The following is a 21,772-nucleotide window of genomic DNA, read 5'->3' on the forward strand; positions in this document are numbered from 1 at the left end:
CACTTGTCACACTCGCCGCCCCGTATCCATGATTGATTTACGGGCCGTGTCCCAGGCCACAAGCCGGACTCCACGCTGGCGCCTGGGTTCCTCTGCCCCACTGTCCCTCTTTGTTTCCAGTATCGCCCACCCAGGTGACAGCCTTTCCGGCCCAGGCGGTCTGCCTTTGCTCGATCCTCCTCGCTTGTTTTAAGCCCTCATTTCGTGGCTGATTTAACCACACTGGACCAAATGCTCTTCACAACAGAATGCAGAGCTGTGTGTCTCCCGTGCTCCTTGGCCCCGGAGGGGAGGGAGGTGGGGCATTGCCAAAGACTGACCGCGTGTAGTTGAGTGTTTTCATTAGCACCCCCTGACCCGCCTCGGTCTGCCCCGAGTTTCATTCCCGAATCACTGTCCATCTGCCTAGGCCCAGTCCAAAGGTGAAATGGGGTTTCCAGAAACCTATAAGCAGCATGACCACTTGGGGAACCTGCTACGGTTCGCTCGCTCTCTTACAGCTCTTGCCTTTGCTCCCCAGATTCTCAGCGCTGCCCTGCGGCTGGGGGGTGCCCCGTAGGCTCCGCTGCTCTCTGGAACCTGATCCCTCCAATGGCACATTGGGGCTGAGTATCTGCCGTGATGGGGAAGGCTGGTCCTGTGTGCCCACCCCCGTTCATTTCAAGGGCTATGGCGGTTGCATCCTGAGATTCTACAAGAAACTTCCAATGGTTTTCTGCTCGGCTCCTGCGTCACACGGGGCAGAAGGGGAAAACTGGTGGGATCGGGCAGCGGGTGTGCACGTCAGGGCTGAGAACGCTACAAGTGTTCATTGCTTTCGTGTTTCTCTCGTTTTTCCACCACAGCTCCTCACTGTCTCGTCTCTCTCATCAGGGTGAAGTAGTGTGGACATGTTCCACATGCTTGGCATCTATCTCTGGGGGCACCATCCTGGGGCCGCACCGCAGACTCTTGGTGAGGTCGCAGGCTGGGCGACTCAGCTGCTTCTTAGCTACAAAGTAGGGAGTGGGAAACCAGGGTGAGATTCTGGTGGAGGAGATGTCCTTGGTGGCGGTCCTCTTTCCTTGGACCATGCTCTGTGCCTCACATGGCAGTGGGGGGGGAGGGGGTTCTTCCCTGTCCAACACGGTGAGTTTAATCCAAACTGAATGGTTTCTCCACTTCTGCTCCAGCTCCCTCACCGTCCAGTCTTCCCACAGCAGCCAGAGAGATCTTTTTACAATGCAAACTGGGTCATGTCCTCCCCCCGCGTGAAGACTCTCCCATGGTTTCACTTTATCAACGACAAAATCCAAACTCCTTCCCAAGACCCATGAGTCCATGCCTGCACTGGCCCCTGCCTGCCCTGACAAACTCACCTCTTTTTCCACTTCCCTTTTCACTCTGCTCCAGCCTCACTGAGAGGATTTTGCTTTCACCAACACTTGTGTCGGGGTCTCGGCACATTGTCTGTAACGCTTTCCCCCAGAACTTTCGATAGCTGTCTCCTTGGCTTCATTTGGGGCTCAGCTCAAATGCCACGTCCTCAGAGTGACCTTCTTCTGGCCCGACTGCATTCTCCTGGGCTTTGCTGTCTCCGATTTTCTTGTGGACGCTGCCCCAGGATTCAAAGTGTAGCTTAGGTCTACCGACGAGCTAGATGTGGTGCCGTGGTTGGCAGGCCACCTTGTAGGACTTTATACAGGGGGTTTAATAGAAAAACACCTTGCAGTAAGCATGCACACACAACCTAAAAGCAAATGTGCTGTATAGCATGATCATTTAACATGGCTCTGGTCCCCAGCCCTTCACTGGTATCTGTCATATGAGCCTGGATAAATATTTGCTATATTGTTAAATCAAGTTTAATTGAGTACATTATTGGACAGCATTCAAAACCCCAGGGCCAGAAAATCTGGGGAAGTTGGGCTGTTCCAGAAATTCTCCACAACAGGAAACAGAAAGACTTCATAATCTAAATATAGCTGGTTACCATCGCCTCCAGTGACTAAATTGACCCTTCAAGAGATAGGATGGTCTGCCACCTGGTGGTCCCTTTTAGCATCGCTCCCCCGTAAACCATGAATTCCTGCGTTAGCTCAATGTATCATAGAAGGTTAAGAACAGAGAGAGTCCCTATGTTATGACTATACTTCTAACCACTAAAATAGAAAAACCTGACAAAGAATTAAAAAAATTTTAATTTCTGTATAGTGGACACACAATGTTACATGAGTTTCAGGTGCACAACATACTGACTCAATTTCTCTATACATTATGCTATGCTCACCCTGAGTGTAGCTATTGTACAACTTTATGACAATATCATTGACTATATTCCCTATGCTGTGCTTTTTAGCCTCGTGACTGATTCATTCCATAATTAGAAGCTTGTGTCACCCACTCCCCTTCACCCATTTGCCCATCTCTTTACCCCCCAAAATATCTTTAAATGATTTGTGAATTCTTTTATATGAGGTATCTCATAACAGGGTAAGGAAACAAGGGAAACAAAAGTCTATGGAATATATATGTTAACTAGAAATTCCACATAGATTACTTCTCTTCACCACAACCTTGTGATATAGTCTTATATCTGTTTTACAGATTATGAAATGGATACTCAGAGATTTTAAGATATTTCCCTGAGATTAAACAAGAAAATGAAGGGCACAGCACAATTCTTTATGGCTCCAAAGATGAAGTCAGGCTTTAACATTGCATCTTTCCACTCATTTAACAGATCACCTGCTAAAAAATTAACTTCATTGCTGTGTAGTTTACATATAATCTAATTGCATGTTTTAACATTTTATGTTGAAACATTTACACATATAATATAGGAACAGGAAGTTGCAAACATTTTACATCTACAACTACAGGAAAATTCCAAAACTGGAAAATTGATATTGGTACAGTGTTTGTGTGTGCTATTTTAGCATATGTGTAAATTCATGTAACCACTACTGCACTCAAGAGACCGACTGTTCCAGCACCACAAAGACCCCCTTTATAGTCACACTGTTTTGTGCTAGTCTCAGCCTGTCGACAGCGATGCTATTGGCTAGAAATGCCCGTATCGCCCGTACTGTGAGCCCCCACAGACATTTCCCCTTTTGGAGCCAATGATGTGGCTGGACTGGCCCTTGTGGTTTTTATTATGATCATTGGACACACCTCATCAACAATCACTAGGGAACTTTGAAAAAACAAGGTTTGTTACTCCCAAGTCCTGGAGGGTACCCTGCTTGTCCGGGGCCACACAGTGAGGTTGTGGGTAGAGAGAAACAGCATGGACTTGGGGCTCTGCCTCTATTGGGGTCAAGGGTGGGGTGCCTGGGGTCTCAGGTTCACCCTTTGGGGGAATGAAGACGCGGAAGGGGAAAGCAGGGTCACTCAGATGGTCAGTTATCTGGGTCAACCAGGGCTTTCTAAAAGGGGAACTTCATGGGTGGGGCAGTTTGGCTCTTTATCTAGTGGTGTAGTTGGCAATGTGTTTATTGGAGATGGACGTCTCTGAAGTGGAAAAGCTTAATGGCAGGCACTTACATTACAGTAAAAAAAAGGTGTTAGGCATCGACACCACACATCCTCACACCTCTCTTGCCCACCATTCCTAAAGCCCGTCACCATTAACCTGTTCTATAATGTCATTTGACAATGTTATTTAATTGGAACCAGGCAGTATGTGACCTTTTGAGATTGGCTTTTCTTCACTCAGTATAAAGCTCTGAGGTCCATCCATGTTGTTGTGTGTGTCAATAGTTTGTTCTTTTGTATTGATGAGTCTGGTGCCATGGAATGGACGTACCACACTTTGTTTCACCACCCACCCACTGAAGGACATTTTAGTTGCTTCCAGTTTTTCTTATTAGACATAAAACTTTTGTTGGGTGCCTGGGTGGCTCAGTAGGTTAAGCGTCTGACTTTGGCTCAGGTCATGATCTCATGGTTCGTGAGTTCGAGCCCTGCATTGGGATCTCTGCTGTCAGCATAGAGCCTGCTTTGGATCCTCTCTCTCCCTTTCTCTCTGCTCCTACCCTGCTCATTCTCTCTCCCCTCCCACCCCCCCCCCACACATACAAATATTAAAAAAAAAGAGAATGCTTTTGTGAACGTTCATGCATAGGTTTTTGTGTGTGGACACGTTTCCATTTTTCTGGACTAAAAGTCTAGGAGTGCAATTGCCAGGTTATATTATAGTTGCATGTTTAGGGTTTTTTTAAGGTTTTTTTAAGTTTATTTATTTTGAGAGAGAGAGAGAGAGTGTGTGTGTGTGTGTGTGTGTGTGTGCGCACACGAGTGAGGAAGGGACAGAGAGAGGGAGCTAGAGAATTCCGAGCAGGCTCTGCGCTGTCAGTGCGGAAACTAATGCAGGGCTCAATCTCAAGAACCATGAGATCATGACCCAAGCCAAAATTAAGAGTTGGACACTTAGCTGACTGAGCCACCCAGGCTCCCCACATGGTTAGCTTTTTAACTAAAGTAGTTTGCCAAACTTCTTTCCAGAGTGATGTACTATTTTATCTTTCTATTAGCAGCGTAACAGAGATCCACTTTCTCCACATCCTTGTCAACGTTGGGTATTGTCACCCATTTTTATTTTGGCTGTTTTAATAGGTGTAAAGTGATAACTCTAGGGAGGGTCTTAATTTGCGTCTCCCTAATGGCTAGTGATGTTGAAAATCTTTTTGTGTGTTCATTTGTCTTCAGTATATCCTCTTCAGTTAAATGAATTTTCATGTTTTCTGCTCAGTTTCTAATTGGATTGTTTTTTTCTTCTCTCTCTCTCTTTTTATAATGTTTAAAAATATTTATTATTTTTGAGAGAGAGAGAGAGAGAGAGAAAGTGCAAGCAGGGGAGGGGAAGAGAGAGAGAGAGAGAATGAGACACACAATCCAAAGCAGGCTCCAGGCTCTGAGCTGTCAGCACAGAGCCTGACGCGGAGCTTGAACTCATGAACCGTGAGATCATGACCTGAGCCGAAGTCGGACACTTAACCAAAATGAGCCACCCAGGTGCCCCCCTTTTTTATTAAGTTTTGAGCATTCTTTTTTATCCTAGATATGTGTCCTTTTTTCAGACTGGTGGCTTGCAAATATTTTCTCCTAGTCTGTAGCTTGTCTTTTCATCCTTCTCATCATTAACAGCATCCTTCACAGAGCAAAAGTTTTTAATTTTGATGGAAATCAATGTTTCGATTTTTCTTTTATGGATCATACTTTGGTATCACGTTTAAGAACTCTTCACCGAGTCCTAGGTCCTGAAAGTGTTCTCCTATGCAATTGTGGTATTGTGATATAATAGGAAATATATTTTGGTCTTTATCCATTGGCACACAACTCCTAAAACCCTTGTGATTTCCCAAGTGATAAGAGCTATAAGAGCAGCCTTTGTCATAGTATTTAACTTTTGTTCCCAGCTCCTGAAATAGCTTGAGATCATAAAGGTGAAAGCAATGTCTTGTGTTATGCATTACAATCCCCTTTCATCAACACCCGAGGTCAGGTTAATGAGGTGACTTTTAGAAAGCCCTTAAAGATGGGGTTGGGGGGAGCAGAGATGGGGAGAAGCTGGTTGCTGGGGGGAACCAATCTAGTGATTAGAGAGTTGTAACTTTCAGCCTCACTCCCACCTTAGGGAGGGAGACTGTTTAATCACCGATGGCCAGTGATTTAATGAATCATGCCTATGTAATGAAGCCTCCATAAAAATCCCATAAAATAAGGGGTTTGGAGAGCATCCAGGTTGGTGAACAAATGCAGATCCTGGGAGGGTGGTGCCCTGGAGATGGCATGAAAGTTCGGAGCCCTTTCCTGCATCCCTTGCCCTATGCATCTCTTCTATCCGTCTGTTCCTAAATTGTATCCCTTTATAAGAAACTGATAGGGGCGCCTGGGTGGCTCAGTTGGTTAAGTGTCCGACTTTGGCTCAGGTCATGATCTCGCGGTCCGTGAGTTCGAGCCCCGCGTCAGGCTCTGTGCTGACAGCTCAGAGCCTGGAGCCTGTTTCAGATTCTGTGTCTCCGTCTCTCTCTGCCCCTCCCCCATTCATGCTCTGTCTCTCTCTGTCTCAAAAATAAATAAATGTTAAAAAAAAAATTATAAAAAAATAAAAAAACTGATAACCTAGTTTGTAAATTGTTTTCGTGAGTTCTGTGAGCTATTCTAGCATATTATTGAACCCAAAGAGGTGGTTGTGGGAACCTCCAATTTATAGCCAATTAGTAGAAGCTTAGGTGATAACCTGGGACTTGTGATTAGCACTGAAGTGGGGGCTGTCTTTTTTTTTAAGTAATTTTTTTTTTAGTTAAATTTGTTTATTATTTATTTATTGAGAGGGGGGAGGGCATGAGGGGGGAGGGGGCAGAGAAAGAGGGAGAGAAAGACTCTCAAGCAGGCTCTGAGGTACTGTCAGCACAAGAGCCTGACGTGGGGCTCGATCCCGCCAACTGTGAGATCATGACCTGAGCCAAAATCAAGAGTCAAATGCTTAACCAGCTGAGCCACCCAGTGTCCCTGAAGTGGGGGCCGTCTCTTGGGACCAAGCCCTTCACCTGGAGGGTCTGCACTTACCCAGATAGATTGGGTCAGAACTGAATTGAATTATGGGATGCCCAGTTGGTATCTGCATAGAGTCAAAGAACTGGTTGGGGTAGGAAAACACCCACATATCTGGTGTCAAAAGTAAAGTATTGAGAGTAGCAGTAGAACAGAGAGGAAAAAGGAGTTTTCCTTTTTATCTTTATTTTTGAGAGAGAGAGAGAGAACAAAAGTTGGAGAGGGACAGAGAGAGAGGGAGACACAGAATCCAAAGCAGGCTCCAGGCTCTGAGCTGTCAGCACAGAGCCCGATGTGAGGCTTGAACTCACGAACCACGAGAACATGACCTGAGCCAAAGTCGGACGCTTAACCAACTGAGCCCCCCAGGTGCCCCACTCACCTCCCACTCTTAACCACCTGGCATCACCCTCTTGGCCACATACTGGCCCCTCAGACCTGATGGCAGGTGTGAATGCTCTGATTTTGACCTGGGACACGAGACTGCATGGGGTGGGTGGCAGGGGAGGGGGCGAAAGGAGTTTTCCTTTTAGTGATCTTTTAAACAATTGTAGTTGTATAATTTACACTTAAATCTATGAACCATTGTGAATTAATTTTTTGTATGATGTGTGAGGGTTAGATTGAGGGTCTTTTTTTTTTTTTTTTTTTTTTTTTTTTTGTCTTTTTGTAGTTGTTGTTGTTTGTTTGTTTTGCTTAGGTTATTTGTGGTAGGCTGAATAGTGACCCCTCCAAGATGTCCAAATCCTAGTATCTGGGACTTGTGAATGTTACCTTATATGGCAACAGGGATTTTGTAGATGTGATTAAGTTAAGGTTCTTGAGAGGGGGTGATTATCATGGATTATCCACGTGGGTCAGGTGTATCCACAAGGCTTCTACAAAAGGGAAGCAGGAGATTAGAGTGAGCAGTAGGTGATGTGACTATGGACCAAGATGTTGGAGGGGCACCTGGGTGGCTCAGTTGGTTAAGTGTCCGATTTCAGCTTGGGTCATGATCTCACGGTTCATGAGTTTGAGTCCTGCATTGGGCTGTCTGCTGTCAGCACAGATCCTAGACCCCATCTTGGATCCTCTGTCCCCCTCTCTCGCTGCCCCTACCCTGCTTACACTCTCTGTCTCTCTCTCTCAAAAATTAATAAACATTAAAAAAAAAAAGATGATGGAAAGATGTAGGAAGCAGCCATAAGCCAAGAAATGCAGGCAGTCTTTACCAGTGAGTACAAAGACAGGACAAAAATTAGTTCTTCTAACTCAATTCCTTTTTCTTTCCATTACATCATATAGTTCTGTATGATGTTATATGTTAATCATATGTTATATATGTTAAATCATATTTTAATAAACTGTAAGCAATTATAGAATTTCTGGGTTGTACAAAATTTTAACATGTTAATTTTGTTAACATCCATCCATTCATCCATTCGCTCATCCAATAACCATACACTGAATGTCTACCTTGTGCCAGCATAAAGCCCTGAGGATATGGACATAAGAAGGGCAGGCTCCAGGCTCTGAATCAAGAAGCTTGCCCTCTTAGTGGGCAAAAATAGGCCTAGGCATATACAGTGTTTCAGTGTGAAAAGTAGTGATGTGGTAAGCTTATCCAGGAGGCAAGGCCTGAGCTGGGTCTTAGAGGATGAGTAGGAGTTAGTCAGATGACAGTGCAGGCTGGGGGATGACAGAGCTGTGGAGAGGACACTCTAGGTGGAAGCAACAGTTTTGCAGAGGCATCGTGGTATGACAGAATGTGGTACCCTGGGGAAACTTTGTTGGCTGGCTATGATGGGCGCTTGGTCACTGAGGATGCTAGTGAGGAAGGACAGTGCTGAAGGAAAAGGCAAAGGTCAGCTCATGGAAAGCCCCTGCACACCTTGTCAGGAAGTTTGGAACTTAACGTGAGCACAGTGAGGGGCCATTGTAAGATTTAAGCAGGGATAACGTGATCAGATTTGTTTTTTTGAAATTGCTCTGATGGTCGTGGAAGGGAGTTGAAACTGGGGAAAAGGACAGATGTTATGAAGCTGCTGTGGTGATCTAGAATTGACAAGAGCCTGAACTGGGGGGGGGGGGGGGGGAGGGTGTGGCTGTTGAACATAAAGACAAGGTCTGGGCTGACAGTTACAAGGGAGGCAGGACACATAGGTAGAAAGTGATTATTTGGATATAGTGAAAGAGGGGACTGTTCCTAAAACCCTGGCTTGGAATTTGTTCATTCATTCATTACAATGGTTCTGGTTTGTTAGTTGCCTAAATATATCATCTGCAGGGAAATAGAGACATTTCCAATGATCTGGTGTTGGTTATGATAGTACTTAACTAGAATAGCATTGTAAATCAACTTTCCCTTGCTTTGTGTCAAATATCTAGAATGAAAATCGCCCACAAAAATATTTTAATTCCAGCTATTTTTTTTCCTTTACCACATTGCTCACTCACAGACCGTGTCCCTGACAGTAGCAGAGGGTAGTTGTGTAAACAGTAGCTGCCGACTCATTTTAATATTGTATTGATTGTTTAATGTATTTATTTATTTTTTTAATTTTTTTTTCAACGTTTATTTATTTTTGGGACAGAGAGAGACAGAGCATGAACGGGGGAGGGGCAGAGAGAGAGGGAGACACAGAATCGGAAACAGGCTCCAGGCTCTGAGCCATCAGCCCAGAGCCCGACGCGGGGCTCGAACTCACGGACCGCGAGATCGTGACCTGAGCTGAAGTCGGACGCTTAACCGACTGCGCCACCCAGGCGCCCCTGTTTAATGTATTTATAACTCCACCTGTTTCCAGGAGGAGCTCAGAACAGTCTCCTTTGAACCACAAATACAGTAAGGGTGAATGCGATAGCAAAAGATTGACAGTCTTGGTCCTCCAATGCACAAGTGCCTCTGTGCTGTTTTCAGCTTCCTAGCATCCATTTCTTCCTCCCACCCAGTAACAGTACCCAATTTTTATTCTACCCCTCCTTTCCATAGTCCTTGGGCCAAGGTGACTCTAGCTTCTAAGGAATTTGAGGTTCAAACTAAATAAAATCCACCCCACCTCCCACCTCTACCCCCATTGGTTCTGAGTGGGCATATTCCCTAAATTGGTCTAATTAAAGTCAAGCTGAGGGCTTTTGCTCAAAGGATAGGAATGTCTGGAGACACCACTGGTCACAACTGCAGAGTGTGGGGGTGCTACTGACCTCTAGTGAACAAAGACCAGAGATGCTGCTGTTCCTTAAAACAAATAATTGTGTGGTTCAAAATGTCCACAGTGCTGAGTCTGAGACATCCTGTGCCCGTTCCCCGTAGCTTTAGAGAGGTAGCATCCATGGGAGCCTTAACATTAGCATTGTAGGGAAAATTTTGTGCTTCGGTGGAAAACTCTGCATTGTCTAGTTGGCAGAGGACACTCCTCTGGGTTATCGGATTCTATGAAAGCTATTTCAAAGGTCTGTAAGCTATAGATAACCAACAACAATACAAAATTGTTCTTGATGGTAGTCTGCTCGTCTACATTCATTCTTCTCTAGGGTCATGGGAAGTCTGTCTAGCAGAGGTTCAATTGACATCCCGGTCCCGCTGTGGAATAAGTTTGTTTTGCCCCCACTGGCATGTTCATTTCAATATCCCAACTCCATATAAATACATGATTTTTTTTTCTTACTTTAAACTGGTTGTAACACCTTCCTAGTTTCCCTCATTCACGAGCGACCTGAAACAGTAAACAATGTGTTCATTTTTAACCTGTGTAAGCGTCATGCTTTGCCTATTTTTGTAGGCTTCTCTTTTAATAGCATCATCTGCCTTTGAGGTGCCAAGGGAATGGGGTCACTTCCATGGGAAGATGCTCCGGTCTCCGGAGTGGAAGCGGGAACCTGGACTTCCATGTGAGCTTCAGGACAACAGGTGTTTGTCTGTGTGGCCCATTGCTGTAGTCCTGATGCCTAGCATGGAGTAAATGCTCCATAAATATTTGCTGAATGAATATATGAGACAACTGAGTGGACACATTCTGCTTGGGCTGAGTAGGTTGAGAAGAAAAACGGTAAGGGGGGCGCCTGGGTGGCGCAGTCGGTTAAGCGTCCGACTTCAGCCAGGTCACGATCTCGCGGTCCGTGAGTTCGAGCCCCGCGTCAGGCTCTGGGCTGATGGCTTGGAGCCTGGAGCCTGTTTCCGATTCTGTGTCTCCCTCTCTCTCTGCCCCTCCCCCGTTCATGCTCTGTCTCTCTCTGTCCCAAAAATAAATAAACGTTGAAAAAAAAAAAATTAAAAAAAAAAAAAAAAGAAAAACGGTAAGGGAAGACATGTTCTCTATGGAAACAAAGAAGGGGAGATTTCTTGAAGGAGAGGGAAACATTGATAATTTGTGTTAAATTTTGTAGGGTGTTAGCAAATTGGGGGCCCCTTCCGTCGCTGGTGGCTGTCTTATTTGGTCCATATTGCATGATCCAGTCTAGGTAGTTGAGCATAATTTGAAAGAATAGGTGGTGACTTCTCTCCTTAGTGGATAGTGTGGCTTTGGGATAAATGTATTTCTTTCAAGGACTTCTGGCGTAAAAGTTAAAGGCATTCATAAAATAGATAAGGTGAAGCACCGCCTATATTTTGGTCCTGCTGAATATATAAGGGGACTGGGGCGCCTGGGTGGCTCAGTCGGTTGAGCGTCCGACTTCGGCTCGGGTCACGATCTCGCGGTCCGCGAGTTCGAGCCCCGCGTCGGGCTCTGGGCTGATGGCTCAGAGCCTGGAGCCTGCTTCTGATTCTGTGTTTCCCTCTCTCTCTGCCCCTTCCCCGTTCATGCTGTGTCTCTCTCCGTCTCAAAAATAAATAAACGTTAAAAAAATTTTTTGAATATATAAGGGGACAATACAAGGTAAACTTAAACATGCTTGACTAATAGGAAATGTGCAAAAAGTAGGAAAAACTTCTTTAAATCCACCGGCTGTGTTCCATTACTGAAAAGTAGAAAGTTTGAGCTTCTGAAAAGTCTGATCATAGCTTTTGTTGTCTAATAGCAGGAACTTTTGCTGTTAACCAGGAGGAGTACACAGAGATTTCTTGGGACCTGAGCTCTAAGGGAATTTGTTACAGTTAGTTCTGGAACATGCAAAAATTAATCTAGACACAGACCTTATAATCTTTACAAAAGTTAACTCAAAATGGACCACAGACCTAAATATAAAATACAAAACTATGAAACTAGGAGATAACATAGGAGAAAATCCAGAGGACCGTGGGTTTGGCAATGATTCTTTAAATGCAACACCAAGAGCATGAGCCACGGAAGAAAGAATTGATAAACTGGATCTCATTAAAATTAAAATGTCTGCTCTGTGAAAGACACTTTCAAGAGAATTAGGAGACAAGCCACAGTCTGGGAAAAAATATTTGCAAAAGACATATCAGAGAAAGGGCTGCTGTATAAACATACACAGAACTTTTAAAACCCAACAATAAGAACACAAACAATCTGATTTAAAAATGGGCCAAATGCCTTAACACACACCTCACCAAAGAAGATACACAGATGACAAATAAGCATATGAAAAGATATTCCACATCACATGTCAACCAGGAAATGCAAATCAAAATAACCATGAGATACCATTACGCACCAATTAGACTGGTCTAAATCCAGAATATTGACAACACCAAATGCTGGTGAGGGTGAGGGGTAGCAGAAATAATCATTCATTGTTGATGGGAATGCAAAATGGTACAGCCCACTTTGTTTGTTTATTTAGTTATTTTGAATTTAAATTTTACTTGGTTAACGTGCTATGTTAACCTAGTTAACATGCAAAATGGTACAGCCACTTTGGAAGGCAGTCGGGCAGTTTGTTACAAAACTAAACCTCCTCTTACCATATGATCAAGCAATTGTGCTCCTTGCTATACCCGAAGGAGCTGAAAACTTATGTCCACACCTAGATCTGCACACTGCTTATGGCAGCTTTACTCATAATTGTCGAAACCTGGAAGCAACTAAGATGTCCTTCAGTAGGTGAATGGATACATGAACTGTGGTACGTTCAGACAATGGAATATTATTCGGTTTTAAAAAGAAGTGAGCTATCAAACCACGAAAAGATGTGGAGGAAACTTAAATGCGTACTTTTAAGTGAAAGAAGCCAATCTGAAAAGGCTACATAGTATATGATTCCAAGGATGTGACATTCTGAAAAAGGCAAAACTATGGAGACAGTAAAAGATCAGTGGTTTCCAGGGATTAAAGGGGAGGGAGAGATGAACAGACAGAGCACAGAGGATTTTTAGGGCAGTGAAACTACGCTGTATGATACTTCAGTGGTGGATACATGTTATTATACATTTGTCCAAATCCATAGAATGTCCAACGCCAAGGGTGACCCATCATGCGCGCTGTGGACTCTGGGTGATAGGTCAATGTAGGTTCATCAACTGTAATAAACATATTGCTCTGGTGGGGGATGTCGATAGCGGTGGAAAGCTATGCATAGGTGGGGGCAGACAGTATATATGGAATCTCTGTAGCTTCTGCTCAATTTTGCTATGAACGTAAAACTGCTTTCAAAAGTAGAGTCTAGGGGTGCCTGGGTGGCTCAGTCAGTTAAGCGTCTGACTGCTGGTTTCGGCTCAGGTCATGATCTCATGGTTCGAGAGTTCAAGCCCTGAATTGGCTCCTGCGCTGACAGTGAAGAGGCTGCTCAGGATTCTCTCTCTCTCTCTCTCTCTCTCTCTGCCTCTCCTGCGCGTTTTCTCTCTCAAAATAAATAAATAAAAAGTAAAGTCTATTAAAATATTATAATCAAGACATCTGAGCCATAAACCCAATAAATATTTAGATTATAATTTAGAAAAAAAATTGAAGCCTCGGAGAGCCTGGAGTTAACCAACTGAAGAAAAACATGCTGATGGGTGTGCTTGGGTGGCTCAGTTGGTTAAGCATCTGACGCTTGGTTTTGGCTCAAGTCATGATCTCATGGTTTGTGTGTTCGAGCCCTGGATTCTTTCTCTACACGTGCTATCTCAAAATAAATAAACTTAAAAAAAAAAAAAGTGCTCATTTCCTACAGCTTCTTTTCCCACTAATAGAACTTTATGTCAGGCCACTTAAATGGTACTCAGGATGTATCCTGCTTTTCCAATGGGGTGGGGGTGGGGCACAAGCAGCTGACCTCAGGTCTGTTCCTCTCCTGCTTGCACCCTACCCAGGTGTGGTACTACCAGGCCCAGGGGCCTCTACCTGAAGTCCCTTTCCTTTAAGCTGTGGCTGGGCCTTGAGTCAGGGAAATCGGCAAGGAAACAGTTGCTGTAAAAGAAATCAGGAATGCCTGCAGTGTGCTTCTTACATAGCCAACAGCTCCTGAGAGACAGGAAAAACATTTGACAGGCAGTTATTTGGGTCTGTTGTTTTATCATTGTTTCTTAGTAAAAGTAGTTCTTGAATTCTTAAAACTGCTCGTATGGGGCTCCTGGGTGGCTCAGTCGGTTAAGCGTCCGACTTCGGCTCAGGTCATGATCTCACGGTCTGTGAGTTCGAGCCCCGCATCGGGCTCTGTGCTGACAGCTCAGAGCCTGGAGCCCATTTCAGATTCTGTATCTCCCTCTCTCTCTGCCCCTCCCCTGTTCATGCTCTGTCTCTGTCTCAAAAATAAACAAACATTAAAAAAAAAAATTAAAAAAAAAAAACAAAAAACTGCTCGTAAGCTAATCAAAGCGGGAAATTATTCTGTGCCATGCCTGAGGTGGAGTGGGGGTGAGGGTGGAGAGTTGGTGGGTGAGAGGAAGGAGGAGCCAAGGGCTGATGCCCTATATTCATTCATTCCGTAAATTCAGGCATCCAGTAGTGAACAAGAAACGCAAGTTTTCTGTTTCTATTCTTGAAGTGGGAAATACAGGCAATAAACAAAGAAACAGGTTATTTAACAAGATGATGTTAGAGCAGAATAGGTTATGATGGGCATGAGGTGGGGACTGGGGCGCTGAGGATTGGGACAGGGGTACTTTATTAAGCGTGTGGGGAAGACCACTGAGCAGGCAGAGACCAGATGAGGTGAGGGTGCCAACTGTGTGAGGGTCCCTAGCTAAAGGTGCGGTCAGTCTTAGAAAGGGCCCTTCTGCCTTCTCTGGATAACTCATTTATATACCAAGGTGGCAGAACAGGTTATTTTCTTTCTTTCTTGCCTCCTTCTTTTTTTATTTATTTAAAAAAAAAATTTTTTTTCCAACGTTTATTTATTTTTGGGACAGAGAGAGACAGAGCATGAACGGGGGAGGGGCAGAGAGAGAGGGAGACACAGAATCGGAAACAGGCTCCAGGCTCTGAGCCATCAGCCCAGAGCCCGACGCGGGGCTCAAACTCACGGACCATGAGATCGTGACCTGGCTGAAGTCGGACGCCCAACCGACTGCGCCACCCAGGCGCCCCCTTGCCTCCTTCTTGAAATGAGACACAAACCCATTCCTTCTTTGGGGCTGAGTACCTGGTAAATCTGACTGATGCTGCTCAAGGCTTCACAGAGAAATTCTTGGCATATATCAAGACAAATGAGATCATATGTATATATGCCAGCCTAAGCTAAGGAATGGGATAAGTGCTGTGGAGTTCAAAGGGGAGAAGGGCAATTCACAGGGCAATAAGAAAGATGTTTGGTAATTAGATGTTTGCCCTGCTATACAGATGTTCGATAAAATTTATCATTGGTAATAACTCTCATTCTAGAAAAGACACCCAATTTAGATACTTCTAGGCAGTTTAGGGAGGGACAAAGTTTCTCTTGAGTTCCTCAGGGTCTGAATTGCTTTCAGTTCAAAACAGTCCACATGACAAAGTGGCACATTTTGGGGACACCTGTTCTGAATCCCTTCATAAGTCATCAGCAAGGATTGCCAGGTCTCTGCCCGGCATCCATCCTGGAGGAAGCCATCCAAAACTGTCTGGTGCAGAACAACGTCTCAGGTTGGGAGTTCTAAACTTGTAGTCCAGGGCCTTCAGCTCTAATGATCAGATTTCAGTGTGTAACAGGACTCCAACCGTCTTAAGGGTTAACTTGCTTCAAGCTTATGCACTCTTTGCTTGCTGACCTAAGTCCCTTGGTCTACAGCAGAACCAGCCTAATTTCCTTGAGATTTGCAGGCCTTGAGGAATGAAGGCCCACGCTCTCCCAGAAGATAAGGCCTTACTACAGTCACAAACAGCCGCCGCTGACTCCAGCAAGTCTGTTTAAGGTCACATCCACATACGACTAGCTGCCTGGCACCTGCTTCTCTGCACTTAGCTCTCCTCCCTTTTCCAATGCCTTCCCCTTAAAAACCCTCAGGCTTCTCCTGATCGGGGAAGATGGTCTTTCAGAAGTTAGTCTACCATCTTCCCAGGTTGCCGGTTTCCTGAATAAAAAAATAACCTTCTTTTCCCACCGTTATTTGTCTCTCGAATATTGACTTTCCAGCAGGGAGCAGCTGAACCTGGGTTCAGAACCTGTTCTCTGTCCAATAACAAGCCCGCGCAAACCGCTTGTGCATTTCCCCGGGGAGTGTCTAGAGCAGTCACTCGCAAAAGGGGGCGACGTCTCCAGAACAGCGATTGGCCTAGGGACTCCACGGCCACGCTCCTACTATTGGGAAAACCGATAAGGTCAGCTTCACCACCCCTTTCTCGGTTGTGAGGGCAGAAAGAAAAACCCCCGGGACCCTCCCAAGCGCGGCGTAAACGCATCTCTGCTAGGTGTTACGCCTAGGTTCGGACTTTGGCTACTCGGGCCACACGGGCCGTCGCACCGAAGGTCGTCGCGGGCTATTTGCTCGCCAGTCGCGCAGCATTGTGGGGCTGGTAGTCCCCGTTGGTGCGTGGGTGCGGGCTGCCGAAGCCACAGAACTACACCTCCCAGCAAGGACTCCGGCAGCAGCAGGCGCACGTTCTGTGCGTGAGCGACCACACTTCCGGACGAGCCGGGGGGGCGGGACCGTGGCGGAGGCTGGAGCTTGGCGTCGGGATGCAGCGCCCCGGGCCCTTCAGCACCCTCTACGGGCGGGTCTTGGCCCCGCTGCCCGGGCGGGCCGGGGGCGCGGCCTCTGGCGGAGGCGGGAACAGCTGGGGTGTCCTGGGTTCCCACGTGCAGCCTCCCGGGCGCACGCAGTCCGGGACTCGCGCCGGCGTCGGCGGTACAGGTACCTACGGCGGGGACGCCAACGGCGCCTGCCCGGCCCCCTCCACGATGTCCAAGGCCGAGGAGGCCAAGAAGCTGGCGGGCCGCGCGGCGGTGGAGAACCACGTGAGGGTGAGCAGCTCCGGGCGTGGGGCTCCTGTGCTCTGCCTGATGGGCTCCTGTTGCGCGCTCTGGGCGGGGGGGGTGCGTGAGAGGAGAGAGGGTGCACACTTTATCCGGGTTTAGATCCCGCCCCCCGCCCCCCGCGCTTTTCCTTGCTCCTTAAAGATCTTTTAGATGTGGAATCAGTTGGGGGCGAGTTTCCTAAAAGTTGAGCTTTCTAAAAAGACTCCTTGTCCGGCGGGGTAACACTTTGCAAAGTGGAGTCTGGTGGTGTCTGATGTGTTTGGAGTGGGGCTGGCGGGGACTTGCCGTGCGGCTTCCTTATCAACAAATGGCAAATGGTGAGTCCTGAGGCTGCCAAGAGCTCTTCATCGCTCTTTATTGTGCTGGGAAGTGGAGAGCTGTTTTGAAAATTGCGTTGAAATTTCACTCCAAGGAGGTTCTTAGCGTGGCGCGCGTCCGGTCCCGAGTGTACTCGCTAGCGAAAGAGAGACAGGAAGACTCAGGCTTTAAACCTGCTTTTCACAGGGGTGGGTGGGCGCTTGCATTTTGGAGGAAGCTGTTCGTTAAGGTTGGGGCGCAGAGATGTTTAGGTGTTACCGGTGAGGTCGTGGCCCCACTTGTTAAGTGGCGGGTGTGGTGCTGTTTAGTGAAGTCTCTTAACCAGAGTGGATTTGCTTTTATCAGTCAGGTTAATTATCTTAATTGTGGTACTTCCTCGGAGCCTAGTGGAGTATCTCTGCCCTTTGGTGGAGTTTCCTGGGCTCTGTTTGGGCTTTTTGTCTCTCTTTTTATTTCTTAGAAAGTGGTATCAGATTCTCTCTCTCCTTTAATGGTAGTTCTTTACGTTTACATTTGTTAATGCTTCAGCATATAGAGTTACTTTCCATTGATATATGATGTTTGATCCTCAAACAGCTCGACTCAGTGGGAGGGACCAATGTGGTAACTTGTTTCTACAGAAACATGTTTTGTAGAGGAATGCCCAAGGATCCTCCGGGACCCAAACTGAGTGACTCCTCTTCCAGTGCCCTTCCACCAGCTCCCCAGCTGCCCTGTTCTGGTGTATTTTGTTCCAGGTCTGGTTAGCAGTGGAGTTTTCCATGGGAATTCTCAGAGACAATGCAAAATGTGCAGTCTGGCTCTGCTTTTGGGATTCAGTGCCTCAGCTGAAAAATTGGGACAGTAAGCTGAAATTTCAAAATGCCTGTATAAAGTGAGTAATTAATAGATGAGTAAATGAAATCTGTACATACCTTTTCCTATTATTTACATTAATACTTGCTGCCATTAAGTATTCTTGACTTTCGTTTTATAATGTATTTGCTTACATAAAAATCTGTAAGCCCCCACCTGAGGCTAGAGCTACAAAACACTGGATTCCAGCCACATTATTCTGTGAAATTACCGGGTGATCATGGGGAGAGCTTCGTTGGCACTTTGGGGGCACCTCGCACCAATCTCAGTTGCATCTGCTTTGCCTACAGAGCTTCTTCCTGAGATGCTAACATTACCTGAATTTTGTATTTTCTGCTTTTAAACGTTGATTTGTTCATTTCATTCGTTTGCCAGATATTTGAGTGTCTGATATGTGTCAGGCAGTTAGTGTGGTGGCCAGAAATGTTGCTTCAGGGAGAAGGAAAATCATTTCCTGTATACTCCTGCAAACAGGAGAGTTCAAATCTACACATTTACTGAACATAGTCATGTGCCTGATTGTCAAGGCTTAGCTACTAGCTGCCCTCTGGGGAGTTGGGGGAGAGGGGTATCCTTTGTCCCAATCTAAGCCATGTTTTCTTCTAGTGCCTTGTGTCTTGAAATTGTTCACTTGTGTCAGTTTATCAAGGTGGTCATGTGCCAAGTCCTGTTGGTCCCACCTTTGGAATGTTGTTAGAGCTGACCCTTCCCTTTGACCTATCACCTTTACCAGTTTAAGCTCTCCCCATGGCCGGAGGATAGCAGTTGCCCTTATCTTGTCCCCTCTGCCAATCTACCAGGTGATCCATTATCATCTTCTGAAGCGCTCATCTGCTCTTGTCACAGTGGCCCTCAGGTGGCCTCATTTTAATGTCCCTGTTAACATCTAAAGTATCTGTCGCGAGCCCGGTACTGGGCCAGCTGGAGAGAATGCACAGATGAGAGGCCGTGGTTCTTTTCCTGAAGCCCACAGTCTTGTTTCCTTCTATAATCCTTTGTCCTCCATGTACCAGAACGTTGGAAAAGTCAGACTACTGGCATATAGTGTGTTTTAACATCACTACACTTTACCTGGAATACTCGCTCTTGTCCTCTGACCTTGCCTGTTAAAGTCGTATATGTCCTTCAGGGTTTGGTTCAAAGACCATTTCCTCCTTTCGGTTTTTCCTTAGCCTCCTAAGTAGCAGGGAGATCTTTTCGACTTTGTAGTGCTTTATACCTCTTAGATGCTTTATGGTGTCTTATGTTCTAGTCATCTGTATGTTTATCTCTCCTATCCTCCTAAAGAGTAAGCAAGCTCTTAGTGGATAGTTAACCTTATCTTTGCTCAATGGTGGTTGCAGCAGGGCCTGCCTGGTAAATGTTGGTTGAGTTGGTGGAGTGTGGACACAAATATGGACGTTGTGGGGTTATTGGTGGCCCTCTGCTTAGTTAGAATCTCTGGAGTGTAGGGTTTCCAGTTGCCCAGCCCATTGGTGTTCCACTGTGGTGACCACTTCCACATCTGGATGGATGGAGAACCTGGAGAGTTCTCAGCTGAACCCTTTGGGTAGCCACCCAGACCTCAGATGTGCCTGTTCCTGGCAGTATAGCCACCCGGGATGGGTTACCATGCAGGGCCATGTTCTCCTGAAGGTCTGTAGCTCCCTTTGTTCTCTTTGGAGCCTGGCTTTGTTTCTTTGACCGGCTTAGCTTGAAGTTGGTGAGCAGTGGCTCCAGTTGGTCAGCAGAAGTGTTTCATATGACATGTGGTTTGGTATTGTGCATCAGAAGGGGCCCGTTCCTCCTGAAGAGCTTGCTTGGCAGCTGCCTGCTGTTGGGCCACCTCACGGGCAGCCTTTGGCTATCTCTGTTTCGCTTTGGCTAGGACACTGATTCCTGGGCCAGTCATTTGATTCCATGGTAGGAGAACCACGTGGTTGAAGAGCTTGCGCCTGGCAGGCCTCTGTAATTCCTGGCCTCCTCCACAAAGGGAAGAGCCTTGCGTAGAGCTTGTCTGACTCACCAGAGTTCATCTGTGTGCCACCTGCCTGCTGGGAGCCTGTGAGTGACATCAGTGTATGGTAATGAGGATGACTGTATAGCTAGAGCTGTCAGCTCCGGGTCAGGTGTGAGAGTCAGGTCAAGCCTACGTAGGCTTCAGTAAATGAAGTAATTTTCGCATTCTTGAAGATATCCAGCTATTTTTTTTAAGTTTATTTATTTATTTTGAGAGGGAGAGATGTAGAGAGAATCCCAAGCAGGCTCTGTGCTGTCAGATCATGACTTGGGTGGACATCAAGAGTCGGACGCTTGCCCGGCGCCCCCAGATATCCGGCTATTTTGGCTGTTTTTGTGTTGTGACCTACCATTCACATGTCTTGAAGACCTTACTGTTGACATTTGCGCAGGTAGCTAAATGACTACTGGATGAGGCATTGCCTTCATGAGGGCATCACTGAAGGTGGAATACTGACCCAGAACAAGCTCTCTTCTGAGGGCCCCATGGTGGATTTGGTGATTTGGGAACTATGAGCTAGTCAAAGTGATTTCCATCAGGTAGCAAGCACAGAGGCTAATGGGTAAAGCCATCAGTAGGTAGAGGCCCAGCTGGAAGTGCTTTAGTGGCTGGGATATTAACATTTCATTTCTTTTTTGCAGCTCTCTCCGCTTGTTGGTCATGCTTTCTAATCCTTTACAGTTTGAGCTGTGGTCTTGCTTTGAGAAGGACTGTATCAGATACGGGCCCAGGGGCTAGCATTGGGTATTTGTCCTGTGGGGAGTGAGGGGTGTTGGCTCTAGCTCTCAGTTTGTCCTGAGTTGCCCCCAGGATTTTTTGTCTCCTATGAAGTATTAAAAAACAAAATTCAACAGTAAAATTTAAAGATCTATTGGCTTTATTCAGTGGTTCACGAATCGGGCAGCATCCAACCTAGCACGTAGAAAGGAACTCCAAAGAGCTTTGCAAAATGAAAGACTTTTCTAGTCAGAAGGGACAGGACCTAGGAAGTTATACTAGGCATAAAAGCAGGTTGGTTATTACAAGGTCACTTTGCTATAGGGGATGGCAGAGTTCTCTCAGGCAGATTACCTAGCTAGTGCTGATCAGACAGTGCCTGACTGACTGGCTTAAGATTCCCTTTCTGGAAGAGCCAAAACTGTAATTAAGTCAAGTCTTGGTTTGGTGACCTGGGGCTTAGCATAAGTGACTCCATTTGGGGCCTTTTTTTTTTTTTTTTTTTTTTTTTTTTTTTAACACTTGCTGCTTCCTATCAGGCAAAAGATTTAGCTTACTTAAAATGAATGTGCAATTTAAGCTGGCTTTACAAAAATGTTCTGCAGGTGAGTACTGAAAGATTCCTGGCCAATCCCCAGGGGCAGTCAGAAAGGAAAAGCTGTACAAAAAACACAGAGCCTAGGTATACCCTAAGAGTGAAAAGCAGAGTTTTCTAGCTTCAGTGACTTTTCAGGGACTAGTCACAGGCATCTTCAGGTTGGTGGCATCACAGGGAAACTTCAGGGGGGCACCAAGCCCGCCATCTAGAGCCTCCCTGAAGTGAGCAGCAGGGGTAGAGTCCAAAGTAACCTTTAGGGTGATGCAGCCTGGCCAGGTCTGAGGAACCAGAGAGGGTCCCTCAGGATCAGTCAAGAGGGTCCTTGGCTTCACACAGGATCAAAATCAAACTCAAGCTGCTAGGAAGTGAGAGCAAAGTTTATTGAATAGCGCGAGGGATAGATTATAGCAGACCTGAGTGTCTGGGAGACCCAGGAAGGAAAGGAGAGAGACTCCCATTTTTGCTTGGGGGCCAGGGTTTTTATT

General features: G+C 46.1%; 1 protein-coding gene across 3 annotated transcripts in view; it reads left to right on the plus strand.

Moving 5' to 3' along the window:
* Positions 1-16,442: 16,442 nt before the first annotated feature.
* Positions 16,443-21,772, plus strand: part of RPIA (ribose 5-phosphate isomerase A) — a 31,327-nt gene continuing 25,997 nt past the window's right edge. For 2 of the 3 annotated variants that reach the window (XM_045446808.1, XM_045446806.1), the window contains exon 1: positions 16,443-16,785. In XM_045446808.1, the coding sequence (XP_045302764.1) occupies positions 16,501-16,785 (285 nt within the window). In that variant the 5' untranslated portion in view covers positions 16,443-16,500. The remainder of the gene's footprint in view (positions 16,786-21,772) is intronic. The other variant, XM_045446807.1, reaches the window with a different exon arrangement.

Source organism: Leopardus geoffroyi, chromosome A3 (assembly GCF_018350155.1).
Source record: "Leopardus geoffroyi isolate Oge1 chromosome A3, O.geoffroyi_Oge1_pat1.0, whole genome shotgun sequence".
NCBI classification, from domain to species: Eukaryota; Metazoa; Chordata; class Mammalia; order Carnivora; family Felidae; genus Leopardus; species Leopardus geoffroyi.